Consider the following 21,509-nt stretch of genomic DNA (forward strand, 5'->3'; position numbering starts at 1 on the left):
GTCTCTTAGATCTCTTAAGTAAATAGGACAGCTTCGTCTCCAATGCCCCTTCTCTTGGCAATAAAAGCAAATTGACTCTTTAGGAACAACACATGGAACAACTTCAAACATCGCCTTTCTTTTATGATCAAACTTTTCGATCATTGCATGTCTTTCATTGCCATTGTCTATATCCATAGAGGTCTTGAAGGCAGATTCACCAATCAACTTTGCTTTTCTATTGCGCCAAACCATTGCTGATTCAGCAGCAATAAGCATATAGGTGAGATCAATAAGGGTCACGTCGTGGTTCATCATATAGTACTCTCTTACGAACTCATTATACGAGTTAGGAAGTGACTGAAGAACCCAATCAACATCCATCACTTCACCGACAACGGATCCCATCATTCTTAACCTATCAATGTGTGACTTCATCCCTAATACGTGTGCACACACCGACTTTCCTTCTTTATGTTTACTTGCCAAAAGGGTTTGAGTGATATTGAACCTTTCAATTTTACAATCTTGTGGGTTAGGTAGAATAATTGGAGGAGGAGGAGGAAGTGAAGCATGATTTCTTGTTCCTCGATCGAATCATGGAATATCATCTTCATGTGGAATGCTTGTTCCACGGGATTTGGGAAGACCATAGTTGTCGAACTTTAACATCTACAAAACGGGAGAAAACGAAATTCAAGTTAGTTGATCGATTGAGTCCTTAGTAAATCACCCAAATGAGATACTAAGGCTAGGACCCAACACAATACGCTACAACCTAGAAAAGGGATGTTGTAATCTAGTTGCAGAATATTTGAAGGTAAGTGAATGACGATTCACTAATTTCCACCATGAAAAACGAAAAAGAAATTTAAGTTTTAAATCTATGAAAACTCCTAGATCTTTGAGATTCATTGAACTTTCAATGGCATGTTTACATCTCGATATGCCCCTCTTGTTTGTGACTGGGATGCCGAGGATCACAAAGCGGGTGTGAATAACCATGCAAAGTTACATGGTGCCCTCACTTGTTACAGTCACCTATTCGATGTGCCGGTAAACCACACACGCTCCACCGAACTATGACAAACATTGAGTCACCCTTTGCTACCTTTGCTTAGAACCATTTAGTGTGCCGGTAAACCACACACGCTCCACTAACGTCTTCGCAAGGGCACAAAGTGTAATTTCATGGAATTGCATCAATTCACTTTTGCCTAAGTAACTAAGATTGGGAATTTGAAAAACATTTAGTTACTTTGTATTTCATTATACTTATGATGGAAGGTTTCGTCCTATCCTACCCGTTCGGTTAACGACCCTCCACTAGTCAAGAGTGCGGTGGGTAAGAGTGGATACCCATTCAATCGCCATTTTATAGGCAAATTCCTTAAACACCCCTTATAGACCAGCTTCGTGAATAAGGCCTACTAACGGTAAGATTGACTTTTACTCATACATATATATATATATATATATATATATATATATATATATATATATATATATATATATAATGTTAGACTTTTAATGTTATATATAGTATAGGGTGCATTTTACACTTTTAAAATATTAGGTGGTTAACTTTAACAATTACACTTTTAATTCAATTAAATGGTTAACCTAGACTTTTATGGATTTATTAAGTCTCTTTTAATTATACTCCTTAATTAATTAATAAAAACATAAGGGTGTATTTGAACTTTTCAAAACATTACTAGGGTTTTAGAATTTAACATTCCTAATTAACTTTTAATCAACTTTTAAATTCCAAAACTTGAGGGCAAGTTTTGAAACATTTCAAAAACATTAGGGTTTCAATTATTTAAATTTCAAAACAACAAAACTTTTGGGTTCAAAATTAAACTATACAACCTAAAGGGCAAAATATGAAACTTTTCATAACAACAAGGATCAAATAACAAATAATCTAAACTAACATTTAATTACATAATTATCCATATTTGATTTGTTTAATGATTTCTTGCAAAACAATTTATCAATTTACTCAAAATAATTAATCAATTATCTTATAAGGAAACAATTATCTTATTAATTGATAAATATCTTCAATTAGATCAAAAATATAGTCAAATATATCATATAATCAGATTAATATTGATCTAACATGATAAGGTAACTATCCATATGCAAAAACAGCAAGAAATCCCGAGATAAGCACTATCTGACGAGTTGACTCGTCGAGTCAAGCCTGGACTCGTCGAGTCACCCTGGACTCGGCGAGTTCAGCTATGGACTCGGCGAGTCCAGCCTCTAGAACACCAAAAATCAAAATTTTCAGATATACAATGCATCAATACAATTGAAACCATCCTAGGCTCTGATACCACTGATGGGTTTTGGTCATAAGACATCCTATGTGCTCATACAAACCCTAATGCTTGGATCTAGGTTTCTCTATTGTACATGCTTTGAATCCAAGACTATAAACCCTAATTCTAGCATATGGAAATCGATATTAACATATAATTAGGTTTAAGATGTTACCTTGATTGTTATATAGCAATAATAATCCCAATTCCACCTTGAATTGACTTTCGAATGCTTAGATTCACAAGTATCACTCCTCTAATGGCTTACAAACACCAAGAGCAAATGGAGAAGGTATAAAGAGAGAGGAGAGAGGTAGGAATTCGTCCTTAAGAATCCTTGGGAAGGTCTTACACGAATTCATGAGCCAAGGGGGTTTATATAGGTGTGCAGATAGGGTTTCAGTCATTATCCTTATCTAGTTGCTTGCTTACCAAGCAACCCATAAGATAATCCTTGAATCCTTATCATAGTCGAATTCTAAGGCATTATCACCTTAAATTCGTCCATCCTATACTTAGGATAATCCTTATCACATAATTACAATTCAGCCCCTCTAGTTTAATTAATTACACTTGATCACAAAATTAATTCCTAATTAATTATTGACCAATATTAATTAAACAAATATGATTTCTCCTTTAATATATTACTTTTATAACATATTAATAAATCATAATAACCTCTCTCTCTATTTATTTCTCCAATCAAGTTGCTTTGGTGAAGGCAACCCAAAAGGACCATGCACCATCGGGTCAAGTACATACCAAAATAGTTATAGACTTAGACACTAATCCAACAATTTTACCCTAGGAACAAGTTAGCAGTGTATGACTAAGTGTTTTGTGGGAATTATAGCCAGAGGATTCCCGAAGCAACAACGACAGCAGTCAGAGGATTCCCGCACAGATCAACAACTACTACGAGGTGAGTTACCTTTCAGTCGCGGTGGGTTTACGACCACAATGCCGACTCACCAGTAGGATTTGTATGATTAGATGATTGTCTTTTTGATAACATCTAGGTTTGCTACTACCTGATATGTTATATGCTGGCATGATATGTTATATGTGATAATAGTAGAGTTCGGTTGTTAGGACCGAATGGTAGGTCAGACACACCAAATACGCCTGATAATATGTGCTGATATGTTATATGCTGGCATGATATGTTATATGTGATAGTAGTAGAGTTCGGTTGATAGGACCGAAGGGTAGGCCAGACACCCCATATATGTCTGATAGTATGCTTATGTTATGATATATGTGATAGTAGCAGTAAGGAGTGGAATAGTCCCCGAGGATCGGTTGTTAGGACCGACGGGTAGGTCAGCACCCCAGAATGGCTTGACATGGGTAGGTCGGCACCCCAGAATGGCCGCATGGGTAGTACGGCACCCCAAAATTGCCCGGCAATATGTAGGTTATGTGTTTGCATGTTATGTGGTACGATGGGGGAACTCACTATGCTTCGTGCTTGCAGTTTACAGCTTGCAGTTTAAGGTACCTCTTCAGCGAAGGGGAAGGAGTTGGTGTGGTAGCGACACATCATACACACACTCTTTGTTTTCCGCACTATGAATTATTCTGGGATTTGTACTCTGATCTTATTATGTTTTTACGATTCAGTTTTCAGATACGAGACATGTTTTATTAAATGATATGATCGGATGATATTTTGTTACAAATAGTTTGTAAATCACTTAATCAAAAATGAAATTTTTGGACGTGAAAATTGGGTCGTTACACATAATTTTTTTTAGAATGAATGTAATAATTGTTTATAGTCTCATTCTTTACGGATAATTGTAAATAGTGATTCTTAATGAATAAAATCTGTATTCTTTAGAAAATGTTATTTTTGATAGTATGTTGTATAATTCTTTAAGCATGTTTAATATGAAAAGTATCTTGAATGAAACCATATTCTGCAAGAATAAAACTGCAAATATATTTACTTGTTTATTGTTGACTTTTTGTCATTCTGACAGAATAAAATCGATTATTATTAAATATAATATTAAAATTTAATTAGAATTAATTTTAAAAATTCAGATTTTTTAAAAATAAAGGAACTAATGCTCCCTTAAAATCGAAAATTTTCATTTTTTAAAATAGGTTAATTGACCAAAATACGATTTTGTTTAAATTTGTGTTATTATATGATACATGCTACCCTATTGTAATATCAGAGACCCTCAGATCATGACAGTTGATTTTATTCATCCGGTGGTCTAGATCTGTGCATTCTGGCACACAATAGTTACTAAAAACAAAATAACCTAAGCATATATATATATATATATATATATATATATATATATATATATATATATATATATATATAGAGAGAGAGAGAGAGAGAGAGAGAGAGAATGAGGGACACCAATACAAAACGATAAGTACTTCGCAATTTCATAGGTGAGATGAGTAATTCACAAAAATTATTGGGAGAATTTATAAAACCCTTTCATCGGACAATTTCATAGGTGAGATGAGTAATTCGCAAAAATGAGGGACACTACTACAAAACGATAAAAATCAGTATCGTTTTGAGCATTTATAGAGTCCTCGTTTTGTAGGTCCTAAATTGATGGTTAAATTTGAAAAATCCTTATATTTTGTTTATTTGCAAAAAAAGTTGAGATAAATAGCTATTTTTGTCTTTATTTTTTATGTTTCCAATTAAAGTTGTATTTTTTTTTTTCATAATTAATGAATCTAATAGAAATCTCACTTTTAACCAAGAAATGAGTCTAACCGAGGCTCGGGCTCGTTTAAGTCATACGAGGCTCAAGCTCGCGTTCGGTTTGATTTGAGCTTTATTGTATTGAGCTCGACTCAAGGTCGTAAAGAATTATACAAACCCAGCTCGGGCTCGAGCTCAAGCTCGTTTTTTATCTAACGTGCCAAAATAGGGTTAAGTTCGGTTCGAACTTGTTAAGAAGCTTGTTTACTAATACCATAAATACCTAATTCCCCAAATATGTTCAAATTTTAATAAATAAAAATAATAATAAATTATATTATATAGGCTTTTGTTAGGCTGGTATGCCTAATCAAGCTTTAGGACATAGGCTCAAGCTCAAGTTCGTTTAAAATCGGTTTCGATTCGAGCTTTTAACAAGTCGATCTTAAATAGCTCACGAATAACTTGACTCGTTTGCACCACTAACTATAAGTAACTCCATTTGCCCAAAATGCAAATTCAAGAAAACCCGAGTTGATTCACCAAAAATCATCAAGTTATATACATATTATAAAACAAGAAATTTCAATTCAAATTTCAGCAAGTATGATTTACTTTTTTCATGAAATATCTTGTATAAATAAATAAGTAAAAATAAGCATTTTTGGATGAAATATCAAACTAGTAGTGGTTTAGGTTGGCATATCCGTTCTTTTTTCAACTTTAAATTCACCTTTTTATACTTTTTTTTTTTTTTTTTGCATTAGATCCAAATAACCAAAAGTAGTAATTGTCTTTCATACTCTTTCTGGAATATTGAAGTACAAAATATAACACCAAGTATAAATTAATAGGTCTGATTTGACTTATCAAATTCATACTGTTTGATACCATAAATAGCTAGATCTAATCCGATCATACAGTCTCTGATATACCTTTTACTGGATCTGATAAAAAATTAGGTCCAATTCAATTAAATGTAACTCAATTATCAACTATCAAACAACTCTTAATCATAAAAAACTTCATTGTCAATTTGGTATAAAATTGATTCTGAATTTGATTTTCTAATTATTTGAAATCAACACAATCCAACAAAACTATCATTTTTCGAAGAAATAAGTAGAAATTTTGCAATATAAAAACTAGTTATTAAAATATAAAGAAGCCCAATTAGACCCAACTTTATTCAATTGGCTTGATTTTCAAAAAATTCCAAACACTCTAAACGCATCGAACTAAATCAATTTCAAGGAAAAAAAAAACAAAGAATCATTCAACAATTTTCTATGCATTTTTTTAAAAAAGATTAGACAAAACCAGTGGCATCAAGACACAACAGAACCGAACAAATCCAAAATTCTCAAATTTATGTCACAATTATTAAAAATAAATAAAACCCTCCAATGAAAGCCCTAATTTTACTACAAGCAAACATTACACACCCCCAATTATATAAAATTATACTTTCATTTTGATTGCATTTTCAACCCTAACATCTTGTTAAGAGCTCCAACATACGCTCTCACACTCGATATCACAATATCCATTGATGCCCCTGTTCCACTATCAGAAAAAAAAAAAAAAAAAAAATTATATAACTTTTTTTTTTTTTTTTTTAATTTAAAAGAAAAGATATAACATATATTATATATACCTATATGATCTTGCATTCTTTCCTCCAGTTAATTGAGTTGTCTGATTGTTTTCTTCATTAATTACAACACGTGTGCTTGCAATTGCATCAATTCCTGCTGTAACTGCTGACATTGAGTACTCCAACAGCTTCACAGGCGTCTGTAAAAAAAAAAAAAAAAAATCATAACTTTAAATCCAAAATGACCGTTTTACCCTTACAAAAAGATTTATGATTTGAACCTTGACAATGAGATCAACTGCTTTATAAGCTGCATCAACAGGCCCTGTTCCAGTTGAGCAAGCAATGTGTTCTTTTCCTTCACTGTCTATTAACTTAACTGTTGCTGTTGATAGACCAAGGGTCCCACATGTAACCTGTCAATTTTATTAAAAAATATTTATATATATTTTAATTGGAAAATGAAAATGAAAATGAAAATGAAAAAGAAAATGAAAATACCTGAACATCTCCAAACTTCCAAACAATTTGAGGCTGGAATACTTCATCTGATACCAATGCTACTAAATCATCATCAGTTATAACCTAAAAACATAATTATTTTATTAGGTTTTTTTAGAAATTAATATAATCTTGGATACAATAAAAAAAAAAGGTTTTTAGTTTTTAGTTTTTAGTACCTTTTTCATTTCAGCTACGGATTTAAAACGCCAAAAAAGATCATTAAGTTCTTTTCCATCAATGTCATAACCAAGCTGAAGAGTAAATAGAATAAATATTTAATTCATAACAATTAAATAATTGGTTGCTTAATTTAAAAAAAAAAAAAAAAAAAATCAATGAGTTCACCTCAAAAAGTTTAGATTTCAAAGCATGTCGTCCACTGTACAACAATATTCAAAAATCATTATATAAAGAATTTAATATATTCAAAGAACCAAAATAACAAAAAATAAATAAATATACCTGAGTTTTCCAAGTGTAAGACCAGATTCATTAGATCTGTAAAGTCCAATATCTTCAGGAGACATGATTTCATATGTGTTTCTGTTCTTTAGCATTCCATCCTACAAAGGGTATATTTGGTATTATAAGTTAATTGAAAAAACTTTTAATTTTTAATGTAAATTGTTGCAACCTGATGGATTCCACTCTCATGAGCAAAAGCATTAGCACCAACAATAGCTTTATGTGGTTGCACCATTAGTCCACTGTATTCTTCCACCTATACATATATCAAGATTTATATAATGTTATAATTATAAATTATAGACTTATAATAAGTATATTACAAGGAAAGTATAAATAAATATATAATACTACCATTTTGCTAGCCATGACAATATGTCTTGTATTAATGCCAGTATACAAACCACCCAATAACTCTCCTTTGCATTTTAGAGTCATTACAACCTAAATTCAATAAAAGAAAAGAAAAATAGAGGAAAAGAGAGATACCCATTATTTATATAACTTTCAATTTGTTAAAAAATGGAGACTTGAACTTTTTTGTATACCTCTTCCAAAGAAGCATTACCAGCTCTTTCTCCAATTCCATTGATTGTTACTTCTAATTGTCTTGCACCTGAATAAGCACCCTGGAATCCGAATAGATTAGTATATGAATCAAGGTTTATGAGAAAGACATAAAGATTGTATAAGATTAGTAGATTACCTCTAGAGTATTAGCAGTTGAAAGCCCTAAATCATTCTGGCAATGAGTAGAGATGATGACATTCTCGATTCCAGGGGTGTTGGCTTTTATGTCGGCGATGAGTTGCCCAAATTCACGAGGCCAGTTATAGCCCACTGTATCAGGAATGTTGAGAGTAGTTGCTCCTGCTTTAATAACTTCACCCAAGATCTCATATAGAAATTCTCTTTCTGATCTGTTCATGGACAGAAAACGAATCTATAGTTTCTATCAATAAACCCTAATCATGGCAAGTTAAGAAGAATCAGAGAAAGGGAATAATTGGGGCAATATCCTGATGATTTTGATTTTGATTTTGATTGTTCCAGTATAACAATGAGGGATGAATGATAATGTACCTTCCAGCATCTTCAGGGCTAAATTCAACGTCATTACAGCCCAAACTTCTAGCATATGCAACCATACTTCTGGCTTTTTCAATCACTTGTTCTTTTGACATCTTTAGCTTATACTGCATGTGGATCTCACTCGTTGCAATGAAGGTATGTATCCTCGGGAACTTAGCATGTTTAACAGCCTCCCATGACTTATCAATATCATTCTTATTGCATCTCGCTAAGCCACAAATGACAGGGACATGACCATTCTCATCAGCGCTCACATTTCCGACTTCCTTTGCAATTAGCTTAACGGCTTCTAGGTCTGCTTCGGAGGAAGCAGGGAATCCTGCTTCAATAATGTCAACGCCGAGTTTGGCAAGTTGACGAGCAATATCGAGCTTTTCCTTGGTGGTCATGGTGGCGCCGGGGGATTGTTCTCCGTCTCGGAGAGTTGTATCGAAGATGCGGACATAGTTTGGGTCTGAAATGTGGTGGGGGATGTAGTCCGGGCGGCGGGAGCAGAGGATTGCGAAGGATTTGTGGGGTTGGGTTATTGAGGGTTTGAAATAGAATAGAGTGCGGATTCGATTGGTGGAGGAGGGGTTGGTGGTCGGAGAGAAGAAGGTTGGTATGTGCGAGAGAGACGCCGCCATGGCTATGGTGGAGACAGAGCTCTGTGGGCGTGGGTGAGGGATGAAATTTTAAAGAGGGTTATTTGAAGTAGTCAACCTCAACCACAACATGACATGCTTCCCATTTCACCAAACATTCATATATGAACACATTGTTTTCGTAATAGAAAAATTCCTAGTATTATTAAATATTGTATAAAATGGAAATAAATTTATAAACTATGTCCATATGCAATAAAAGAATGTATTAATTTATTAATTTGTTCATTTCGTTTTAACCAAATATATACCTACCCTATGTGATTGATAAAGACTACAATGAAATGATTATTGATGCTACAAATTAAAAGGTTAGAGTGTGGCCTTGTTATTACCTAGAAACTTTTAGTGAAGGAATCAAAATCGAAATTAAACACTTAACTAGTAAGCATGATAATATGGGGAATATACTTAAATACCACTAAGTTAAATTTTAAATGATATAACAGCTAGTAATCATAAATATATGAATGTAATAACTTACTACTTCTCATTTTTCTTTTCAAGCTTGAGCTCTTTGAACTTTTTGTAAATGATGGTCTCTTTAATAATAGTCTCATAAGTGAAATATAACATGTAAGGTGGTTTTTTAGAAGTTATTCTAACCTTTTATCTCTATGTACAAGCAAACATTTTAACTTGAAGATTGCTTGTTTTTTAAAAGACCGTACACATCAAAACGTTTGTGCGTCCTGTTTTGTTAGAAGACATAGGATAAACACTTTAAACTTTGCAAATGTAAAAACATGTGTTCCCTTTCTACAAACCTAGAAAAAAAAATCTACTTTTGTTTCTTCTCTTCCCTGCGGTTACTTTCACCCTTCTCCCTTGGCCGCCTTCACCCTTCATCCTTGCTCCCTTGTTGCTGCCTCGGCGGACAACCTTAAGACCGATGATGTTGTTCTACTGATGCAGAACGATGCATTTTTTATTTCTTCCTGGTGTCGCTGCTACGTTAGGCCACCTCAACAATGAGAATTTTTTTTCTTTTTGGTTTTATTTACTTCACAATTGTTGTTGATTTTTAGTTGAATCCGAAATATTTTGTTGTTAAAATTATTACTAAAATCTGGAATTTTTGTTTTGATGAGCTCTTATTCGTGAACTTAAAGTTTACATGGAATTATGTGTGAAGAAGCAAAAGAACTTTTAGGAGCTTGGTGTATCCGTTTTCAGATAGGTTTATGTGGGTTTGGAGTTTGGCAAGAGGACTTACTTTGTTATATATTAGATGACGGTGATGATGTTTGAGTGAAAAATATAGCGAATTTGGTTTAAGAGAGTGTTTGATATTTCATTTTGAACATCAAAAGGATTTGTAATCAAAAGAATTTATTGACTTATGGTGGTGATAAAATGAATTTTTAAAAAATGTTTATATTAACTTTTGTGGTGATAAGTTGTTTCTTTTTTAAAATGTTTTCTTAGCTTATGCATGTTTTAAGTATATTTGTCTTTTACAACCCAAAAAATTGTAAAAAGTTTTGAAAAGTTACAAATAATAATTTATTGAATTTTTTTTAAAAGGTTGATGATAAGTTATTTTAAAGATTATTTTCATACTGTCAAACATTTTTTTTGATTTATTGACTTTAGTAAAAAGTCAAGAAGTTGTTTTTATATGAAATTCCTAACACCCTCTAAATGTGTCAAATAGGTTGAAGAGTTTGAAGCTGCTGGCACATATAGCTGGTGTGATTAGTATGCACTTTAAAAAATCTATCTAATTATAACATTTAAAATTATTTTGGTTCATATGAATTGTAGTTTGTTTCGTAGACCATCGTTTTAATTTTACGACTTATTATTTGTTTTAGGATGTTGTGATGTTATAACCTCTTGGTTCTGGTTTTTATGGCAGGTGTGCTTGGTATTTATAATTTGATTATTGTTGTCATTATATTTTTTGGGTATATACACATCATCTTTTTTAATTTTTGGTCTTGTTGGTCTCTCAGTCATAATGACCATTGAAATAGTTGGTGATGTTAGCGTTAGGTATTGTTTACAGACAGGAACTGATTAGTGTTCTTGTATCATGCTATAATATCGTGTTTAGTGTTATTATAAAGACCAGATTGGAAAATGTCAATACATGTCAATTGAAAGAAATTTAATATTCTAGTAGCCTGTAGATTTTAGAAAACAAACCATCTTTTTCTTTCAGACTACATAGTTTAATGCACCTTTTTTGTTGCAGATGTAGTCTGTAGGCTGTAAACGTTCTACCTCTTAAAAAGAAACACCTAAAAAATAGTAACTTAACTTACATTGGAGGGTACCAAAGAATGGTAAAATAGTTTTTTTTATAGGAAACTATAAACAGGATAAACAAAAAGAAATATAAAATTAACGGCAAGTCGAGGCATGTGTTTAACACAATGTCTTAAAAAAAATTTATGTCTTGCCTTAGACGTTTGTTTCCCATGATACAACAACAGGTTCAACGAGACCGTCTCAACATTTATAGGACTAAATTGTAAGGATTTTTATGTTCATATGCAAAGTGCTAAGTGCTAGTCTTTGATAGTTAATATATACTACCTTAACTATATAAAAGGTACCAAAAGCCCACTAGTCATAGTCACATTTTAGAGTTCCCTCCAAGTCATTTTTCAAACGTTTTAACCAATATTTGAATTAATAAACTTATTAAAACTTTATGTATCCACTAGTACATGATACCTTTTTAAAGAAAAATCAGCACATAAATCTTAGATGTAAAAGGAAAATGATGTGGAACGTGTGGTTTTGGCTTATTGATGGAGCGTGTTGATGGAAAACGTAGATTACAAAACAATGCTCTAAGCGGAAGAACGTGTAACAATTAAATGATTATGATACATGCAACTTAAAGAGGATCTATGTCTTTCACATAAAGGCAACATAATATACTATCAAACTACAAAACTTAATGAAATCTGAATTCATAAAGGAAGATTACCTACCTCTTGATTTGTTATAGTAAACAAATCAAAAAACCTTCTTCAAGGCTTTTGGAAGCGAGCACCACAAGTGTCGTGCCTATGATAGTTCACACTCAACCCTAGTAGCTAGGATACTTGAAGAGAGAGAAGATGGGATGTGAAATTTCAGCTATGCCTTGTGAATCAAGAGATGGCCGAAATTTAGATCCCAATGGGTCTTTATATAGTGTAACTTGGAAACCTTAGATAACCTTAATTTTAATAAAATAATATTTATTCAAATTGGAATTATCCAACTTCCTATTTATCTATAAGGGAAAATCTAGAAAGCCTAGATTAGCCTCCAAGAAACCATCCACCCCTAAGGGAGGAAGGTTTCAAAACGTTTTGTTCAACTATTGCACAATTACACTTTAACCCTTACGTTTTTAATTAATCAAATTAATCCTAAAATTAATTCTCATTAATTTCTGGTTAATTCTTAATTAAATAACATTATTTCTAATTAATATATTATTTTCATAATATCTTAATAAATTCATTTACTGTTATTTATTTATTATATAATAAATCAATAAATCAATCTCCCTCTAAAAGTCATAATATTCAATTACTAGGCGGTTGAATGACAATAGCATAGCCTGGATTTCGCATCAATTCGTGATTTGAAATTACCCCTGCCGAGTTTCATATTAATATATTATGACTTTTATTTACTATTCTATTCAATAAAAGGAATTCATAATCATGCGGTTAGGATCGATCTAAACCAGTCCATTATGTATATGATTCAACATGCCAACGATTAAACAACTTATTAGAAATACAAGACAGCCAATTAGAAATGTCACAAAATCCCCCGCGCTTCTTGAGGGCAACCCAAAATGATTTTGCTAATAATTCAAGATTATACTAATTTAGTTATTATCTTCGACACCTAATCCAACAGTCTCATACTTCGATAAGTCTAAAACTAAATTCTTGGTATCACTTCTAAATTAAACAACAAAGAGTGCTTCCATAGCAACTGCCAAACTCTAAACTAAACAGACATTGGTCCTGAGATAAGTGATCAAGTATTCCTCCGTTCTTCTAGATATCATTTGGACATGAGATATGTATTATAATCAATCTCATTGTCCAAGTTTTGTTTCCTAATTTCTGGATTTGGGATGACGTCATAAGACTTCTAATTGAACACATCAATTTAGTCCTGGCTGGGACCAACACTATAAGTCAACAACAAATCACCGAGGGGCCCACATATATCGCTTTTCCTGTTAAGGCAAAAGGAATGAATTTGATTCATATGCTTGTATCTTTCACTCAACAAATCGCACATGACACTACATTTTATAACATTATGTTACTGATGCGTTTTCGCAATACTAATGTACAATCGACTTGTAAATCACAACTCATATATCTCAGTTTTAAGAATATAAGATATTATCATCTCAGAATTACTCTTGATATAATCCATGAAGTAATTCTCTGAGCGTGGGTTTATCCAATACCGAAATCTCAATTTTTTTAAGTACTCATGAATGTTATAGCAATACAATTTATATGTATAACCCCCTTAGACAATCTACAATCCAATTCATGACAATCTTCATTCACTTCCCAAAATATGAGCGACTGTGGAACTTCGAACAATCAAATTAGAATAAATTACTAAAATCGTCCCTATGGTTTGGTCAAAATTGCAAGTTTGGTCCCTAACTTTTTTTTGCACTTGGATCGTCAATGTGGTTTGATTTTGTTGCGTTTTTCGTCCCTTACATACATAAAGTTAGGGACCAAAAGTGAAATTTTGACCAAACCATAGGGATGAAAAACGTAAATAAATCAAACCATAGGGACGATCCGAATACAAAAAAAGTTTAGGGACCAAACGTGCAATTTTGACCAAACCATAGGAGCGATTTTAGTAATTTACTCATTAAATTATTTAGGAAGTAAAACATACAAAGTGAAACAAAATAATAAACTAATTAATTATGGTCTCAAAACTATTGAATATAAATAAATCTCTATTATTTAATCACCATAATAATTACGAGTTTATATATTGTATAATGTTTCGAGTGATCAACTAACCACTTGAATTGAACATTAGTCATGTTATGTTATGAACATGCATACTATGCTTTTCTATGGTCCTTCCTTTGTGAACATATCAACTGGACATTATTCCAATGATGCTCATTTTACAATTCCAAATTTCTACCACTGACTAAAATGTATTGGAATTCCAACCTTACATGCATTGACCTTCTGTGATGTCGAGGCTTCAAAGTCATAAAAACTGAGCTAAATGAATTATAGAATGTTCCATTGAAACTTTGTTATTAGAAACTATTCCATGATAATAAAGTTTCAAATTCAAGGTACACTTATTGAATACTTCTCTTGAATTAAAGTTTCTAACTCACATGTAGACTTTTAATAATCAACTCCCATTATGGAAACTTTTCCATATTCTCATACGACCATCAATTTGACCAGATATCATCCTAATCTAAAACATGCCACTATGGTTCGCCCAAATTAATATCATACTTCCAAATATCCACAAGCAACCAATCTTTAATAAACCTAATAATGCTCTTTTCAGTTGTTTAACAATTCTAGTCACACAAAATTCTAGTCTTTTTTATCACAATGCTCTGAGCATTTGAAAAATTAGAATAAGTGAATATTATAGCATATGTAATCGATCCTATATCCGATGTATATGGGACTCGATTCATTATGTCTCACATAAGGATTTAATATATGTTTAATCTCTTGCTATAATATTCCATATATTGAATCTCATATGTTAAACCATTCCAGCATGATATTCACATACGTCTATGATTATTTTATTGGTTTAAATTATCTTGCTACAAGAGTTGTATTAAATCAAATCGGTAAAAAATAAATAATATGATTATTTTATTGGTTTAAATTTGATCTAAATGTTTTGAGAGGTTACAAAACTTATCATCAAGTTTTGGAACTCAAAAGTTTTTTAAGGAGTTACAAAACTTGTCATTAAGTTTGTAATCCAAAAGTTTTTTGAAACTTAAAAAGCCTTTTATGAAACATTAACTCTACTAATTGAAAGGTTTCAAAAAGTGCAACTTTTGGGTTCATAACTTAAAAATTAAGTAAATAATTTTTAATTTTGAATTTTTATATTTAGAACCTTGATGTTTTTGAATAGTTCATTTACACTCTTATGAATTTTATTAAGTTAATTAAATGTTTAATTAAGAGAGTATTATTAAATCCATAATCATATGGTTTAAGATTAATTAAATTAAGATTATAATTTATTAATAGATTAGACCATCTAGTAGTTTAAATGTGTAAAATACACTCTTATACTATATAAAATTGAAAGTTTAATATATTATATATGTATAAGTAAAAGGTCAGTCTTACCGTTAGTAGGCCTCATACTGAAGTTGGTTTATAAGGAGTGTTTAAGGAAATTGCCTATAAAATGACGATTGAATGAGTATCCACTCTTACTCATCGCACTCCTGACTAGTGGAGGGTCGTTAGCCGAACCGGTAGGATAGGACACAAACTCTCATTAAAAGTATAATAGATTATAAAGTAACTAAACCCTTAAAAATTCCCAATCTTAGTTACTTAGGTGATTCTTGATGATTTTCAGAAGAAAAGAGAGTGTTTTTTGTGACATCCCCAAAATCTCGGCCAGAAAAGACCGATTTTCATTTATGCTTTTAAAATAATTTCAGAGTAAATCCTTTTAATTTGAAAGAGTTGCGGAATTTGTTCCCAAAAACAAAACATGATAAAACAATGTTTACCAAAGCATTTCATAAAAGAAATGTATTTTCATTATATAATCAAAACTCGAGGTGTCATGTTCCGATACAGACCAATAAGCATAAACGATAACATTACAAGTCATTCAACAAATATATACATATACAGACTTGTAAACAAAACAACTTGATGGTTCATCCATCTTACGCCCTTGCGCCACTTCCTGTAATACAAATAAAACTAAGTGGGTCAGGTTTGGGAGCCTGGTGAGCATATAGGATTTTCAACCCACAGTAAATAATTAAATTAATTATTATCAACCAACAATAACCCAGTTATCCATTCCCGTTATTCTCACTTTATGTCCCTAAAATAACTAACACAAGGGAGCTAGTCTAAGAATATTTCATCGGGGTGACAACACATGCTTCGGGGGTTCCTCAGCAATATAAGTCAAATAAGGCAACCATGAGGGGGATGGAATACAGCGAATGAACACCCAAGTTCATTAACACCTACAGGTTATGAGTCTGCTAGCGTTCCACTAGACTGTCTAGAAAAGTCCGTGGTCGTCATCTAAATTCCGCTAGATGACTGGATCAAAACAACAACGAGGCCTCTCATCTGTTTATTACACACCAACTATCTACCCATGTTCTACCCAACATATTAGTAGATAAAAACATACATTTTTATACATATTTTCAAAACCTGTATAGCATGCTTGATCAATATATTTTCCATATAACAGATGAGGTACACACACATAACACGTATTTCATATAGAAATAATCAGATCTGTAAGATAGAAGAAAGTGAATATACATTCACGCATATAACCACAAAATATACACATAACACGTATTTTATATTAAATACTTGATAATTATGCGTTAGAAGGAAGTAACCACACACTCACACATATAAACAACAATATACTTAGTACACTCAAATCATACTTGTATTATTATCGTGTTTATGAAAGGTAGTATACACTCACTTGATCAGAAGATGATCGGACAGCAATACGACTTGCAAAAGTAGTAATCCTCAGCAGATCTGGAAGATCTCTACAAAAATCAAACTTCTCGCGGGCAGAGCTTCGGCTCGGAAATCGCACTTCTCGGGATCTTCGGGATCTCGGGAATATTATCGGGGCTTCGGGGTACTTCTGGCACGCAAATCGAGGCAAAACGGGAGAGAGAATGGAGAAAAATAGCAAAGAAGCTGGCTGCTCTCACATCCTATTTATAGGAGGCTGGGAGTCTCAATTACGCGGGGCGTACGCCTGTACGCGGGGCGTACGGGCGTCCGAAATCATCACTGCATGCGTCATCCGAAATGTCGACACTCTCGGCGTACGCGGGGCATACTCTGGATGAGCCCGGTGACTCGCCTTCGGATAAGGCCGGATTTAATAATTAAATTTAATTATTAATTATTTAATAAACTTCGGAAATTCATATCTTCTTCATACGAACTCCGTTTTCGACGTTCTTTATATCCATGCGAAGGTGAGACTACGCTCTACAACTTTCGTTTAGACTCCGTCGGCTAGTTTTGACTTTATTTTTTATTATTTATTTTTAATAGGCCGGGACAGAAAACTTCGTTATAAATTCATAACTTCTTCGTTTGACGTCCGTTCTCGCCTAACTTTTTATCGCTTTGATACTAACAACGAGATCTTCGATTCTCGTTTAGATCACTAAGGCTAACTATCGCTCTAACGTAAATTTCACTTTTTACGTCATTCAGCGTTGTCGGTTCTGTCGCGAAACTTCGACAGGTCATAACTTCTTCGTTATAACTCGGATTTCGGCATTCTTTATATCTTCGGAAACCTTGTTTCAACTACTACAACATTATCTAAAGATATCAAGTTTATTTTACACTTAAATTTTGACGCTTATTTTTATTCTTAATTAATCAAACTACATAATTAAGCAATTAAGCACAAAACACATAATACTCAAATAATACACTTCTATTATTTCAAAACGGGTTACAAAGGTTAACCTAGACTATTACATTGCTAAAAATGGCAAGCCCAGAAACACAGACATTACATTTTTGGTGTTTACGGTTGATAGGTTAGAGAGAGAATGAGGGAGTTTTCGGCCAGAAAAGTGTAAATGAGGGGTAAATGCTCATATTTATAAGGGGGTTCCATGTTCGGTGGTGGGGGCCACCTGTCACTGGCTGTAAACAGGTGTATGACCGTAAATAGGTTTACGACCGTGAACATTACTTAGGCCGAACACTTTTGATTTTTTCAAAGAAAATTCGGGTTTTTCATGCGATTTTGGTTCCAACTCGTATATAAAATTCAATTATATATAACCAAATGATTTTCCAAACCAAAGGAATTTGACGGAAACCCAATAAAATTCAAATTTTATTAACAGAAATTGGCTAATGGTAACGAATAAAGGTTCGGGTTGTCACATCCATAACTTGTCCTCAAGTTATGGAAAACCAAAAGTCTTTTCTTTAAAAGTCATTAAGCTCATAAGTTAAGAAAATGAAAAGTTTTTAATAGTATCAAAACTTGTCTTCAAGTTTTGGAATTTTTAAAGTCACACTTTTGAATACTTTATTTCCAAACCTTAGAATATTAAAAGTTTAAAATTCAACCCTTATACTTTATAATAATATTATATGTTTAATATTTATATATATGTATAAGAACAAGTCAGTCTTACCGTTACTAGGCCTCATTCATGAAGTCGGTCTATAAGAGGGGTATACGGTTACTGCCTATAAAATGGTTGTTTAATGGGTGTCCACTCTCACCCACCGCTTCCTTGACTGGTGGAGAGTCGTTAACCGAACGCGTAGGATAAAACACTAATTCTCATTAAAAGTATAATAATGATTATAAAGTAAGTAAATGTTTTATTAAATTCCCAAACTTAGTTACTTTAGGAAAATGTGAAATTGATGCTAATCCATGAAATTGCACTTTTCACATTGCTAAGTCATTGATGGAGCATGTGTGGTTAACCGACACATTAACCTGGACTAGTAAGGATGGAAAAAGGTAGCTTGATGTTTATCATAGATCGGTGGAGCCTGTGTGGTTAACCGACACATTGATTAGGTGATAAATGACATTAATAGTACCAAGTTAATTTGCATGGTTATTCACACCTTATTTTTGATTCTCGATATCCCAGTCACAAACCTAAAGGGCATAATCGAGATTTAAACATACCATTGAATAGTTCAATGACTCTCAAAGGATCTAGGAGTTTCAATCAAATTAAAAATTAATAATCCATTTCGTTTTTCATGATGGAAATTGGTAAATTGTCATTTACCTATCTTCAAATATTTTGCAAGTTGGATTATGACATCTCTCTTCCAAATTGTAAAGTATTGTGCTGAGTCCTAGCTTTAATATTTCATTTGGGTGTTATATTAAGGACTCTTATCTAATCTAAACTTTGTCTTTCTTTTCAGATGTCTTCCAACACTGCTTTTGGCTCAAACCCTACTGACTCCTTCTATCTCTTGAACCTTTGTGGTAGAGTCATCTTTGATGGTACTAATTTCAATGACTGGATTAGGAACATCAGGATGGTCACTCGCTATGAGGACAAGGAATAGTCCTCGATAAGGAGCTAAAGGAAATTGATGAATCTTCTGCTACTCCTCAAGAGATTGCTGACTTTAGGGTACATAAGAAGGATGCCACCAATGTAGCTTGTATCATGCTTGCCACTATGTCAGCTGAATTCCAAAAGTCCTATGAGGGCTTCTACCCTTTTAAGACACACCAAGACCTAATGGAAAGATACCATCAGAGTGCTCGTCAAGAGAGGTATTAAATCATCTACTCCATGATTACAACAAAGATGAAGGATGGTGAACCCATCACGGACCACTTGCAGAAAATGCAAAGGTTTGTGGACCGTTTGCTCAAATTGAATGTTAACTTTGATGAAGAGTTGGCCATAGATATCATTCTACAATCGCTACCTACCTGTTGTGATCAGTTTCGTATGACTTATCATATGAACAAGGAAGAGGTCACTTTGAGCAAACTTCAAGCCCTTTTGAGGACTGCTGAAAGTGGTCTCAAAGGTAAAATGTTGTATCTACTACTATTGCTAATACCCCTGTTCGGGTAATTGGACAAGGGAAGGGGAAGAAGAGGAAGGCTCCTTCTAAGAGCCGCAAGGGAAAGTCTCTTGATGGATCCTCTTCAAGTGGAACCAAAGGTGGTTCTATTGCTCCCTCTATCATTCATAAGGAAGCAGAGTGTTTCTATTGCCATGAAAAAGGGTACTGGAAGCGAAGCTTCCCTAAATACTTACACGATGTCAAGGATGGGAAGGTTAAACCCACCCATTCATATATTTACACTATTCTATCTAAAAACTCATCATATTCTTACTCTTGGGTTCTTAACACAGGTTGTGGATTTCACATTTGTTCTGATGTGCAGGGCCTAAAAATAAGTAAGGATGTGGAGCACGGGAAGATAAACTTGATCATGGGGAATAGGAAGGTTTCACCTGTCACCAAGATTGGAGTTTACTATTTATTGCTTAGTAGTGGGTTAGAATTAGATTTGAATAATTGTTGCTACTCGTCTGATATGGCGAGAAATATTATTTCCTTGCATGGTTTGTACAAACAAGGCTTTAGCTTTTCATTTGATAATGAAATTGGTGATATTAATGCTTTTTATAATGATTTTTTTATTTTAAAGCATTGCCTTGTAATGGTGTATATCAAAATGTGATGGTTGTAGACAACTTAGGAAATAATGCGTTGTACATTGATTCTTCCAATGAATTGGATAAGGCATGCTTGTGGCATTCTCATCTTGGATATGTCAACAAGAAGCGCATAGGCCATATCCAAAAGGTTGGAGTTTTGGAGTCATTCAAATTAAGGTCAGATGACACTTGCGAATCTTACTTACTTGGAAAGATGACCAAGTCACCCTTTACTGGTACTTGTGAAAGGGGTGAGGGTTTGTTGGCTCTGATACACACCGATGTGTGTGGGCTCTTCAGAATCACCACAAGGGATGCTTCTATGTGACTTTTACTGATGATTACAGTAGATATGACTATGTCTACTTAATCAAGCATAAGTCAAAACCTTTTAAAGATTCAAAGAGTTTAAGCAAGAATTGGAGAATCAGCTTGGCAGGAAGATAAAGATGCTCCGATCCGATCGGGGTGGTGAGTATCTTAATATCGGGTTCCTAGACTATCTTAAGGAGTGTGGAATTGTTTCAAAGTTGACGCCACCTACGACACTATAGCTTAATGGTGTGGATGAGATGTGCAATCGAACCTTTTTGGACATGGTTTGTTCCATGATGAGTCGAGCTTCATTACCAATCTCATTATGGGGGTATGCCTTAGAGACTGCTGCCCATATCCTTAATCTAGTCCCAACTAAGAAGGTTGCCAAAACACCTCATGAGATGTGGACAGGGAAGGCTCCCTTGTTATTACACATCAAGGTTTA

At 33.3% G+C, this 21,509-nt stretch overlaps 1 protein-coding gene across 1 annotated transcript; it reads right to left on the minus strand.

Annotated features, from left to right (window-relative positions):
- Positions 1-6,273: 6,273 nt before the first annotated feature.
- LOC145037632 (2-isopropylmalate synthase A-like) lies at positions 6,274-9,373 on the minus strand. The gene is made up of 12 exons (XM_078986335.1): positions 8,648-9,373; positions 8,271-8,484; positions 8,113-8,193; positions 7,919-8,008; positions 7,734-7,820; positions 7,562-7,662; positions 7,445-7,478; positions 7,276-7,350; positions 7,097-7,180; positions 6,877-7,011; positions 6,656-6,795; positions 6,274-6,564 (listed from the first exon to the last, which is right to left on the minus strand). The coding sequence occupies exons 1-12, from the start codon at positions 9,280-9,282 to the stop codon at positions 6,468-6,470; spliced, it is 1,773 nt and encodes a 590-aa protein (XP_078842461.1). The 5' UTR covers positions 9,283-9,373; the 3' UTR covers positions 6,274-6,467.
- Between the last annotated feature and the right edge of the window lie 12,136 nt (positions 9,374-21,509).

This window comes from Lactuca saligna, chromosome 1 (assembly GCF_052625555.1).
Source record: "Lactuca saligna cultivar CGN05327 chromosome 1, ASM5262555v1, whole genome shotgun sequence".
NCBI classification, from domain to species: Eukaryota; Viridiplantae; Streptophyta; class Magnoliopsida; order Asterales; family Asteraceae; genus Lactuca; species Lactuca saligna.